Source organism: Scyliorhinus torazame, chromosome 13 (assembly GCF_047496885.1).
Source record: "Scyliorhinus torazame isolate Kashiwa2021f chromosome 13, sScyTor2.1, whole genome shotgun sequence".
Lineage (NCBI taxonomy): Eukaryota > Metazoa > Chordata > Chondrichthyes > Carcharhiniformes > Scyliorhinidae > Scyliorhinus > Scyliorhinus torazame.
In genome coordinates this window covers 116,813,948-116,826,296 of record NC_092719.1, presented here as the reverse complement: position 1 = coordinate 116,826,296, position 12,349 = coordinate 116,813,948, and the positions used below count along the sequence as shown (strand labels likewise).

Below are 12,349 nucleotides of genomic sequence, written 5' to 3'. Positions count from 1 at the left end.
GACCCAGCATGCATTTCATAAATCCGGCATCATCCCAATTCGGGGCATATACGTTCACCAGTACCACCCGCACCCCCTGCAACCTACCACTCACCATCACATATCAACCTCCATTATCCACTACAATATTCAGTACCTCGAACGACACCTGCTTCCCCACCAGTATTGCAACCCCTCTGTTCTTCGCATCCAGCCCTGAATGAAAGACCTGCCCTACCCATCCCTTTCTCAGCCTAACCTGATCTGCCACCTTCAGATGTGTCTCCTGGAGCATAAACACGTCTGCCTTCAGTCCCTTTAAGTGCGCGAACACCCGGGCCCCCTTGACCGGCCAGTTCAGGCCCCTCACATTCCAAGTTATCAGCCGGATCAGGGGGCTACTCGCACCCCACCCCCCCACCCCTCCCCCGCCAACTAGCCATCTCCTTTTCTAGGCCAGCCACGTGCCCACACCTCCCGTCCCCCAGGCGGCGGACTCCCGCCCCGACTACCTTTCCTACTTCCAGCTCCCCTTTGGCCAATGCAGCAGCAACCCAGTTCCCCCCCCCCCCACTAGATCCTCATCTAGCCATTTTGCTCCCCCCATGAGTCAGCTGACTCGGCCTCTCCCGCCATTCCATCGACCCTCCAGTGTGAGAATCCCCCCACCCCTTGGCAGTCAGTGTGCGCTCCTCTCCAGCACCGCCCTTCTCCCCACGGCCCCGCCCCCATCCTTCCCGCGCTTTCCTGAGCAAGCCCCGCCCCCTCTGGCACAGCTCCTTTTTGCGGCCTTACCCCAACTCCCCATCCCCGGGCCTCCAGCCCCCCCTCTTCCTCCGCAGGGCCCTGCCCCTCCAACACCGACGCCCACACTCTCCCACAGCCCCCACATCAAATCCATGTACCCATCCCCACCCAGCACCAAAACAAAAAGAACATTCCCCAAATGCAGTAAACACAGTAAACATCCCCCCACGACAAACCATCAGTTTGAGTCCAACTTTTCAGTCTGGATAAAGTTCCATGCCTCATCAGGCATTTCAAAATAGTGGTGCCGATCTTGGAACGTGACCCACAATCGCGCTGACTGCAACATCCCGAGCTTCACCCCATTCCGATGGAGCACCGCCTTAGCCCGGTTAAAACCAGCTCTCTTCTTAGCCACCTCCGCACTCCTGTCCTGGTAAATTTGGATCTCCGTGTTCTCCCACCTGCTGCTCCGCTCCTTTTTGGCCCATTTCAGGACACACTCTCTGTCCATAAAGCGGTGGAACCTCACCACTACAGCCCTTGGCGGCTCGTTGACTTTGGGTCTCCTTGCCAGGACCCGATGAGCCCCATCCAGCTCCAGGTGCCTCGGAAAAGCTCCCGCGCCCATCAGCGAATTGAGCATCGTGCTCATATATGCCCCGGCATCGGGCCCCTCTACTCCTTCAGGGAGACCCAGAATTCGAAGATTCTTCCTCCTCGACCTATTCTCCAGGTCCTCAAATTTTTCCGCCCACCTCTCGTGCAGCGCCACCTTCACCGCCAGGCCCAAGATCTCGTCCTCGTTCTCCGAGGCTTTTTGCCGCTCCTCCAGGATCGCCGCCCCTTGGGCCTTCTGGGTCTCCGCCAGCTTCTCAATCGCCGCTTTCATTGGCGCCAGCATTTCTTTCCTCAGCGCCTCAAAGCAGCCTTTAAGAAACTCCTGCGACCACTGTGCCCACGCTGCTTGGTCTCCACCCGCCGCCATCTTGCTTTTCCTCCCTCGCACTTTCTGCTGCACCAGGATCGCTTTTTTAACTGCTCTACTCCTGGTCCAATCTATATAATGTCGGGGGGACATTGCTGTCACCTTCCCACACTGGAAGCCGTCGAACCATTGCCGTTGGGGCCCCTCTGAAGAGCCCAAAAGTCCGTTCCCGGCGGGAGCTGCCGAACGTGCTACCTACCTACGCATGGCCATAACCGGAAGTCCCCAATTCTTCATTCTCTACTTCACATGGGTTGCCCCTTTTTACTCAGACTATCGTTCTTTCCTGAACATGGTGTGACTGAAGTCTGGAGTAAACTGTCCAGATACTACCACTGGAGAGAGAAGGGAGCTAATGTTTCGAGTCTGGATGACTCTTTGTCAAAGCTGGAGAGAACTGGAAATAGGGTCAGATTAAAACTGTTGTGGGGGGACGTGGAGTGGTGGGGCTGGATAGGGAGCAACGATAGGTGGAGATTGACAAATGTGTCGTGGACAGAAAGACAAAGCAAATGTAAATGGGGTTGATTAAGGCTACGAAGGGTGCTGATAGTGGCACATAACGAGATTAGGAAGAAGCTGCACGACCTCCTCAGGGCGGCCAGGGTGAGTAACCAGCACTGTGCCTCTGGCACCAACCCCCATCCCACACACCTGCGGCGCATAACCAGAGAGAGAGAACAGAGGGTCACCGCCGGATCTGCGGTCCCTCACCGTCACGGAACAGGGGGCACTGAACTTGGTCGGTGGGCCTGGATAGAGGGCAATCGCTGAGGCAGAGGTCGGCAACCAGGGAGCCCCCGCTGCGGTAGGTGTCCCCATGGCACACATAGTACGACCCCACACCACCCCACCTCCCCCTCACCACCAGTTTGACATTCCCTTTCTCCACTCCATCTGCCTCGTGACCGCTTTGAATGCGCTCATAGTGAGTTCACAAATTGAATCGGGAATGGCTCATTTTGGATCCTGGCAACCAGCTGACAGGAACAGGATCAGGATCAGCCTGAGCTGGATTGGAACAGAGCTGACAGGCTACTCTGCTCAAAGTTGTGTAAGTCAGGCCCTACCCTGATAATGTATTCCTCTTGTAGACGTTTAACACCTTGGAAGTTAAAGTCTTTGAGACCCCATGCCCTACAATAGGAAGATAACTGAGAGGACGCAATTATTAGCAAAGACTGATCAGGTCGCGGCCCTTTTCATTAGAAAAGAGACGGCTGAGGGTTAGCCTAATAGAGGCCTTTAAATAATGAAGATATTTGATGTAGACATAGAGATGTTTCCACTTGAGGGCAGTCCAAAACTAGGCACAAATGTAAGATAGTCACTAATAAATTCAATAAGGAATTCAGGAACAATGCCTTTACTCAGCAGTGGTGAGATTAACTCATTAGCAAATGAAGTGGTTCACGTGAATAGGATTTAATCGGAAGCTAAACAAACACATGAGAGAGTGAAGAATGCTGATAGGAAGAGGTGAAGTGACGTGGGTAGAGTTTAAACACCAAAATGGCCTGTTAGCTTAACTCACGTGTTTCGTTGCTGTAAATGGAATGTTGTGAAATTTTCTGCAACCGCTGCTTTCCTCTAGCCCATTGGAAGTGAGGGCTGAGCAGATTTACAATCACTCAGAATGCTGTTTGTTCAGAAACCAAGGAGAAAGAAACAGCAGCAGGCTGTGGATAACAAGCACCCAGGGGAGAATACAAATGGGATCTTTACAGACAGCCAGGTTCGGACTGCTGGCTCAGTATTGATCATGATAATCTGAGGTATTCTATGGAGCAGCTCTCCAAGTCGATCTTAAAACAGGTTCTGTCATTTTTCTTTTCTCTCACTGCCCCAAACTGACAGTATTGACCTCTTTATGCAGTCTTGCACCATTAAAGACTTCATTCTCGTCTTCCCAGAATCACACTATAATGTTTACAGGACCATTAATCTTACTTAAAGGAGAATGTAGCTAAAGCCATCGACCAAATTTTTATGTACGAGGCAGTGAAAGCTGGAGGCTACCATCATTTTTTACATTTCCAACCCCGCAAATATTTCTTGCTTAAAACCTGAAGGTGCTGACTGGTCCTTGCATTCTTTTCAATACCGAGCACTCACTCGTACCTTTGCCACCTTTTATGTGTAAAGCAAGCCAGTGCGTGTTGTCCAACTACATGGTCATCACAGCAGGTCCTGTCCTTACCTGATAAACACGCACCCATCGGCCAAACAGCAAAGAAGGATGTTGATTATGTTCCCCTTCCTGTAACATTTCTGAACTAAATTCAGTGTCAGGTGCATCTCATTTTGTAACATTTATTCCTCGAGGTCAGGCCCCACTCTAGCGACTCGAGCTGGGAATCCAGGCTGACGCTGCTGTGGAATATTGAGGGAGTCCCAAATTGCCGCAGCTGTCAACTTTGGAGCGAGGTGTTAAACTGAGATCCCATCTAACCTGCCATCTAGTTGTGAAAGATGCCACTGGGTTGTTCAAAGAGCAGGGGAAGCCTCCTACTGTCCTCACTGACAGTTACCCACAAACAACAAGAATGGACACAGATTGACTAGCCAATCCTCTTAGGAAAATAGGAACAGGGGTAGGGCATTCAATACGATCATGGCTGATTGGACACTTCAATGCCTTTTACTCATGTTATGGGCCAGGGTCTAGAGAACCCCAAAGTGTATCATGGAGTTCACCTGACCCACAACTTTTAATAGATTGTGGTATGGGGAGCACACGGCCCACTCTACAGGTGTGGGACAGCAAAAATGGAAAAGTATTTTTTAAAGCAAAACAATGTTTATTCTATGAACTCAAGTTAACCTTTTTAAAACATACAGTGAACATCTTAGCAACCATCAATTCAAATACAACACCCAAAGAGTACAACACTAAGTAATCCTTAATAAATTCCCAAACAACATTCAGAAGACAAAAGACCCTTTTAACACAAAGATCAGGTTTAAATTCACTATTGAGAGCAGTTACCACTTTGAAAATCCCAAATGAACATTCATAAACTTGCAGATTCATACACATCCTGCTGTGATTTCAGCTTCTCCAAAACTAAAATGAAACCAAACCCACACTGCAGCAAAAAGCCGAAAGCAAAAGTAAAAAGCTGACAGCCCAGCTCCACCCACTCTGACATCGCTGCAGTAATAAACACCCATTTCTTAAAGGTACTCTCACATGACACCCACACTATCCCCTTAACCCTTTATGATATTGTTCATCAGAAATCTATCAGTCCCTGCTAATCAGAGATCAATGACTGAGCTGCCACAGCCCTCTGGGGTAGAGAATTCCAAAGATTGACAACCCTCCATGTAAAGAAAATTATATTCATCTTGGTCCTCAGTGGCATCACCCTTATTCTGAAATTGTGCCCCCGGTTCTAGGCTCCCGAACCAAATATTTTGTAGGTTTCAATGAGATCATCTCTCATTCTTTAAAACGCTAAAGAGTACAGGCCCATTTTGCCCGACACAAGATAGTCCCCTATCCCCAGAACAAGTCTGGTGAACCTTTGTTGCTCTCCCTCTACAGCGATAATATCCCTTCTAAGGTGAGGGGACCAAAACTGCACACAGTACTCCAAGTGCGGTCTAACCAAGATTCCTGCTGTTCGTGGGATTGTGCTGCGCACATGCTGTCTGGCCCTTTTCCTGCATAACAATAATTTAACATTTTTTAAAATGTCCTTTTTTTTTAAATTCCAATTAAGTGGCAATTTAGTGTGGCCAATCCACCTATCTTACACATCTTTGTGGAGGTGAGACCCACGCAGACACGGGGATAATGTGCAAACTCCACACGGACAGTGACCCGGGGCCAGGATCAACCCTGGGTTATTCAGTGCTGTGAGGCAGCAATGCTAATCACTGCGCCGCCTTGCTGCCCCAATAATTACATTTTAACAATACTACACTGCCTTTGGGACACCCTGAATATGTGATGTACAAGATCGTGGAATTTACAGTGTAGGAGGCCATTCGGCCCATTGAGTCTGCACTATCCCTCACAAAGAGCACCCTACTCAAGCCCACGTATCTACCTTGACCAAAAAGGTTAAGGGGGGGTTACTGGATAGGGTAGATAGATGGCTCAGGTAGGTTGCTCTTTGTAAGGGCCCGTGCAGACTCGATTGGCCGAATGGCCTCCTTCTGCAGTAAATTTTATGAGTCTATGACACCCTATCCCCATAACCCAGTAACCCCCACTTAACCTTTTTTGGGACACTAAGGGCAATTTAGCATGGCCAATCCACACATCTTTGGACTGTGGAGGAAATCGGAGCACCCGGAGGAAACCCACGCAGACACGGGGAGAATGTGCAGACTCCACACCGAATGACCCAGCCGGGAATCGAACCTGGGACCCTGGAGTTGTGAAGCAACTGTGTTAACCAATGTGCTATCGTGTTGTCCATTGCTGTGTAAATGCGGATTCTTTGGTTGCATATGGCTCAGTAGCACTCCAGGTAATGTTTCTAACCAGGCAGTTGAGCGTATAAGCCAGAACATTAAGTGTATCCATTTGGGCAATATGGTAGTAACCATCCTGGACAGCGACTGCACCTCCGCCAAGCGGCGTGTGTCTCCAGCACCACATCTCACCCAGCCAAGGCACTGATTGTAACGCCCAGCATTGACCTTCAGCCGCCTCCTCCTCCCATGCATTGATTTTAAACCCCGCCGGGCACTGAGTTCCACCTCCCCCCAATTGCCTTCAACACACACTCAGGACGATTCCATTGCCAGGTGCTGTAAGCCGTTCTCTGTGCGCATGTGCCGGTTGTGGTGTTGGAGTTTCCGGCGGAAGTGAGCGCGCGCGTGCCTGGCAGTTGGAGAGCGGAGCGGGAGGACCAGGCAGTTGGAGAGCGGAGCGGGAGGACCAGGAGTTGGAGAGCGGAGCGGGAGGACCAGGCAGTTGGAGAGCGGAGCGGGAGGACCAGGAGTTGGAGAGCGGAGCGGGAGGACCAGGCAGTTGGAGAGCGGAGCGGGAGGACCAGGCAGTTGGAGAGCGGAGCGGGAGGACCAGGCAGTTGGAGAGCGGAGCGGGAGGACCAGGCAGTTGGAGAGCGGAGCGGGAGGACCAGGCAGTTGGAGAGCGGAGCGGGGGGGACCTGGCAGTTGGAGAGCGGAGCGGGAGGACCAGGCAGTTGGAGAGCGGAGCGGGGGGACCAGGAGTTGGAGAGCGGAGCGGGGGGACCTGGCAGTTGGAGAGCGGAGCGGGAGGACCAGGAGTTGGAGAGCGGAGCGGGAGGACCAGGCAGTTGGAGAGCGGAGCGGGAGGACCAGGAGTTGGAGAGCGGAGCGGGGGGGACCTGGCAGTTGGAGAGCGGAGCGGGAGGACCAGGCAGTTGGAGAGCGGAGCGGGGGGACCAGGAGTTGGAGAGCGGAGCGGGGGGACCTGGCAGTTGGAGAGCGGAGCGGGAGGACCAGGAGTTGGAGAGCGGAGCGGGAGGACCAGGCAGTTGGAGAGCGGAGCGGGGGGGACCTGGCAGTTGGAGAGCGGAGCGGGAGGACCAGGCAGTTGGAGAGCGGAGCGGGGGGACCAGGAGTTGGAGAGCGGAGCGGGGGGACCTGGCAGTTGGAGAGCGGAGCGGGAGGACCAGGAGTTGGAGAGCGGAGCGGGAGGACCAGGCAGTTGGAGAGCGGAGCGGGAGGACCAGGAGTTGGAGAGCGGAGCGGGAGGACCAGGCAGTTGGAGAGCGGAGCGGGGGGACCAGGAGTTGGAGAGCGGAGCGGGAGGACCAGGAGTTGGAGAGCGGAGCGGGAGGACCTGGCAGTTGGAGAGCGGAGCGGGTGAGGATGGGATGGGGGGCATATCAGACCCAGGGGCGGTGACTCGATTTATTGTTGATTGTACTTTGTAACGTTCCCTGATTGAGGTGTGTGTGAACATCCTGAAGCAGCAGAGGCCGGACTGTGAGGTGGGAGTGACGGGTGTCACTGAGTCAATCTGACACCAAACTCCAAGACCATGTCTCTTACTGCATACAGATCCCTGTACCTTCAGAGTCCAGGAGTCATATGTGACTTGTGTACTGGTGGGTTGTCAGTTTGAGCATCACTCCAGAGACTTGAGCACATATTCTCAGGCAGACACTCCAGTGCAGCACTGAGAGAGTGCTGCATTGTTGGAGGTCCTGTCTTTCAGATGAGAAATTATTCTGATCTCCATTGCTGCCTACGTCACTGAGGACCCGGGTTCGATCCCGGCCCTGGATCACTGTCTGTGTGGAGTTTGCACATTTTCCCCGTTTCTGCATGGGTTTCACCCCCACAACCCAAAGATGTGCAGATTAGGTGTTTTGGCCACGCTAAATTGCCCCTTAATGGAGAAAAAAAATAATGGGTACTCTTAAGTTTAAAAAGAAATTAATCTGATCTCTCAGAGGATGTGAAAGATCCCACTGCACTATTTTGAAGAAAAGCTGTGGTGTTCTCCTCAACCAGCAACACTGTCAGATTATCTGGGCATTGTGATATGTGGGATCTTTCTGGGTGCAAAATGGCTGCCGTGTTTTCCACATTACAAAGTACACTACATGCCCAAAGAAAAATTAATTGGCTGTAAAACGTTTTGACATTGTGTAAACCGCTGTATAAATGGAAGTCCTTTTTTAATTTTTGAAGAAATGTCTGTGCGTAACGGCAGTACAGATGGACCAACTGCAACAGTAATGGTGCCTGAAGTGGGGGAAGGTCCTCTTGAACATGGGGATGTAGGAACACAGCAGCCTCTCTGTACACAGGAAGGTTGGGTCACCATCGGAGCAACAGTTCCTACCGGCTTCGAGAACACCGCTGCTGACGAAGTCCTGGAAAAAATTGGATCCAAGTCCAGGATCAGCAAGGATCGAGGAAAGATCTATTTTGCGGTTTCAACAGATAATCTTTTCCAGGTTAGTTTATATTGTTCTGTGTGCTTTTTTTCCTCTCCATATTCTTACAAGTGACGGCAGCCTCAATTCTTCTCATGTGAGTGAGAATTAATCTAGCAGAGGAGAATTGTTCCATCCATCCCCATAGCCTCAATAGCTCCAAGCAGATGGGGAATCTAAAGCATGAGCCTTTGTGATCTGCTCAATTGGGAACACCTTTTCCTCCGAGTCAGCACCTTGTGTATTTGAGGACCAATCCCAAGAACCTGAAGATGTAGACTGACTCTTCCAGTGCAGTACTGATAGAATGTTACTGCTACACTGATGAAGGTGCCATCTTTTAGATGAGATGTTAAACTGAGGCTCTATCTGCCCTTGCAAATGGGCGTGAAAGACCAAATGGTACTATTTTTGGGGGGGTGGTGAGGTCAGGTCAGGTCCCCTGGTCACGAGGCAATATTTATCCCTTCATCAACATCCCATTTGTATCACTACTGTTTGTGAGATCTTGCTATGCACACACTGCCTGCTGTGTTTCCTACGTTACAACAGTGATTGCACCTCAAGTGCCTCATTCCTCACAGCCCGCGTGGAATCTCGTCAGGATGTGTAAAGTGCTTAGAAATGCAAATCTGTTTGCTGAATAAGCCATCAGGGAGGCCACTAAAATTATATTCTCAACTGATAACTGCTCCTTCAATTCCTAATTCATGGGAATTTCACCAGTATTTTTTCCTCTATTCCAGATTCATCTTTTGAGATCTGTTGATAATCTATTTGTTGTCATCCAGGAGTTTCCTCATTATCAGTTTGGTGAAACCAAAGTAAGTATGTTACAAAAGGAATAAACTAATTACATTTAAACTAAATAAAAGTCTTATCACTGTATGACCCTGACAATTTACATGCTTTTCTGACTAAATCATGATGAAACTGGCCCTGTCCTAACCTTCCTGTCCTTTCCTCACTTCTACCTAGACCACAATGGGGACCCTTTCTGCTGAGCACCATTAAAGTAAGTAAAGTCGCCATAGTCCCAGATGACCATAGGCAGGCTGCTTTCCCTTTTGAGGGGGAGAGTTGACTGGTGATTTAACTTGGGCCTCACCACACCTCAGGCAAGGGGCAAGGTGGAGAAGGTTGATGAATTCCCTCAGCCGGTACGGGAATTGAACCCACACTGTTGGCCTTGTTCTGCATTATGAACCAGCTGTCCAGCCAAATTAGCTAAACTGGCCCTCCATTGATCACCATTAATGGCAGTGATTAAGGCTGCAGTATACCAGCAAGTAGGCCAGCAAGTCCCACAAGAAAAAGCATCCTTGCCTGCCTTATGCAGTGACTGGAATCCCTGCTTCTCGGTGAAGCCCTCATTCTGGCCATTAGCAGTTTAACTAGATTAAATGTCAAGGTACAACGCCCATACAGTTGTTTGTTAATCATGCCATGATCCAGGCCATTCATGAACTGTCAGAATTTTGGACTGTCACCTTTCTCCAAGTTAGTCTGCTCTGGCAGGTGTGTCTTTCGTTTCCCACTGCAACTCCTCATCCTTGGGTTCTGGCTTTTTCTGGCACACTGCTGCCCTCAGTACCCCACACAAGTTATCATTCTTCATGTGTGTACTTAGGGAGGACTTCAGGTTGATCCCACCGTGTCCTCTTGGGTTTATCTGGAGTGATCAGTGCTAGGAACTCCAGCTCATGTTTAACCTGGGGGTGACAAAGACAATGGTAAAACCCAACTACTTTCATGGCTGAGATCAGCTAGCTCAACTCTGAATGATGAGAAACATATAAGGAGGAGTATGTCATTTATCTCCTCGAGCCTGTCCCATTATTCAATTAAATGATAGCTGATCTGTGCCTTAGCAACTATAACCTGTCTAACAAAAAGCTATCAATCTTGGTGTTGAAACTTTCAAGTGACCCCCTGATTGGCTTTTTGGTGGTGGTTGGGCAGATTTCAACTGTCCTTTCTTTGTATGATGAAGCGCATCCTGGCATCATCCCTGAACAGCCTGCCTCTAATTTTATGGTTATGCCTCCTTAGTTAGGACTCTCCCACCAGAAGAAATAGTTTCTCTTCATCTGCTCTATCAACACCTTTAGTCATCTTAAACACATCAATTTATCACCTTGTGACCTTAGATTCAGGCACATACAAACCTGGTTTCTGTGACCTTCACAACTTTCCCTTTTTTAAAAATAAATTTAAAGTGCCCACTTCTTTTTTTTCCAATTAAGGGGCAATTAAGCATGACCAATTCACCAACTTGCACATGTTTGATTTGTGTGGGTGAAACCCATGCAGAGGGAACACAGAACAAAATGTACATAGATGATTTGGAGTTGGGGACCAAGTGCAATGTGTCCCAAGTTTGCAGACGACACTTAAGATGAGTGGTAAAGCATAAAGTGCAGAGGATACTGGAAGTCTGCAGAGAGATTTGGATAGGTTAAGTGAATGGGCTAGGGTCTGGCAGATGGAATACAATGTTGACAAATGTAGGAATAACAACAAAAGGGACTATTATTTAAATGATAAAATATTAAAACATGCTGCTGTGCAGAGGGACCTGGGCGTGCTAGTGCATGAGTCACAAAAAGTTGGTTTATGGGTGCAACAGGTGATTAAGAAGACAAATAGAGTTTTGTCCTTCATTGCTAGAGGGATGGCGTTAAAGACTTAGGTTATGCTGCAACTGTATAAGGTGTTAGTAAGGCCACACCTGGAGTATTGTGTTCAGTTTTGGTCTCCTTACCTGAGAAAGGACGTACTGGCACTGGAGGGTGTGCAGAGGCGATTCACTAGGTTAATCCCAGAGCTGAGGGGGTTGGATTATGAGGAGAGGTTGAGTAGACTGGGACTGTACTCGTTGGAATTTCGAAGGATGCGAGGGGATCTTATAGAAACATATAAAATTATGAAGGGAATAGATAGGATAGATGTGGCAGGTTGTTTCCGCTGGCGGGTGAAAGCAGAACTAGGGGGCATAGCCTCAAAATAAGGGGAAGTAGATTTAGGACTGAGCTTCGGAGAAACTTCACCCAGAGGGTTGTGAATCTATGGAATTCCCTGCCCAGTGAAGCAGTTGAGACTCCTTCATTCAATGTTTTCAAGATAGATAGATAGTTTTTTGGAGAATAAAGGGTTATGGTATTCGGGCCGAAAAGTGGAGCTGAGTCCACAAAAGATCAGCCATGATCTCATTGAATGGCGGAGCAGGCTCAAAGGGCCAGTTGGCCTCCTCCTGCTCCTAGTTCTTATGTGCAAAGGCAGTGACCTGGGACCCGGGTCCTCAGTGCCGTCAGGCAGCAATGCTCGCCACTGTGCCGACCTCCTTCTTAATAACACTTCCACCTTATAACATTTTGCTAAATCTGTGCTGCACCCACTCCAGAGCTAGTATGTCCTTCTCGATTTACAGTGCCCAGAACTGAATGCAGTCCCAAGGTGAGTCTCACCAGAGCTCTGTACCCTTTACTCTTACTCTTCTACCCTTTTGTATTTCAGCCCATTTGTGATAAAGGTCAATCGCCCATTAGATTACCTTTATATAGCACTTCCATTCTCTTCTTCAAAATAGTGTCTTGGGATGTTTGATGCCCATCTGAGGGGAAGACAGGGCCTCAACTTAATATATCATTTGAAAGATGGCGCCTCTGACGTCCAACACAAACAGTACTGCATTAGATTGACACCCTAGATTTTGTTCTCTTTGCTTTTATTTGTTCTCTTT

The 12,349-nt window shown here is 49.4% G+C and overlaps 1 protein-coding gene across 3 annotated transcripts in view; it reads left to right on the top strand.

The window, feature by feature from the left end:
* The first annotated feature begins 6,547 nt into the window (after window positions 1–6,547).
* thumpd3 (THUMP domain containing 3) overlaps window positions 6,548–12,349 on the top strand; it is a 49,240-nt gene continuing 43,438 nt past the window's right edge. For 2 of the 3 annotated variants that reach the window (XM_072472093.1, XM_072472091.1), the window contains exons 1-3: window positions 6,549–7,525; window positions 8,360–8,628; window positions 9,354–9,431. In XM_072472093.1, the coding sequence (XP_072328194.1) occupies window positions 8,362–8,628; window positions 9,354–9,431 (345 nt within the window). In that variant the 5' untranslated portion in view covers window positions 6,549–7,525; window positions 8,360–8,361. Of the gene's footprint in view, window positions 7,526–8,359; window positions 8,629–9,353; window positions 9,432–12,349 lie in introns of all 3 variants that reach the window. The other variant, XM_072472092.1, reaches the window with a different exon arrangement.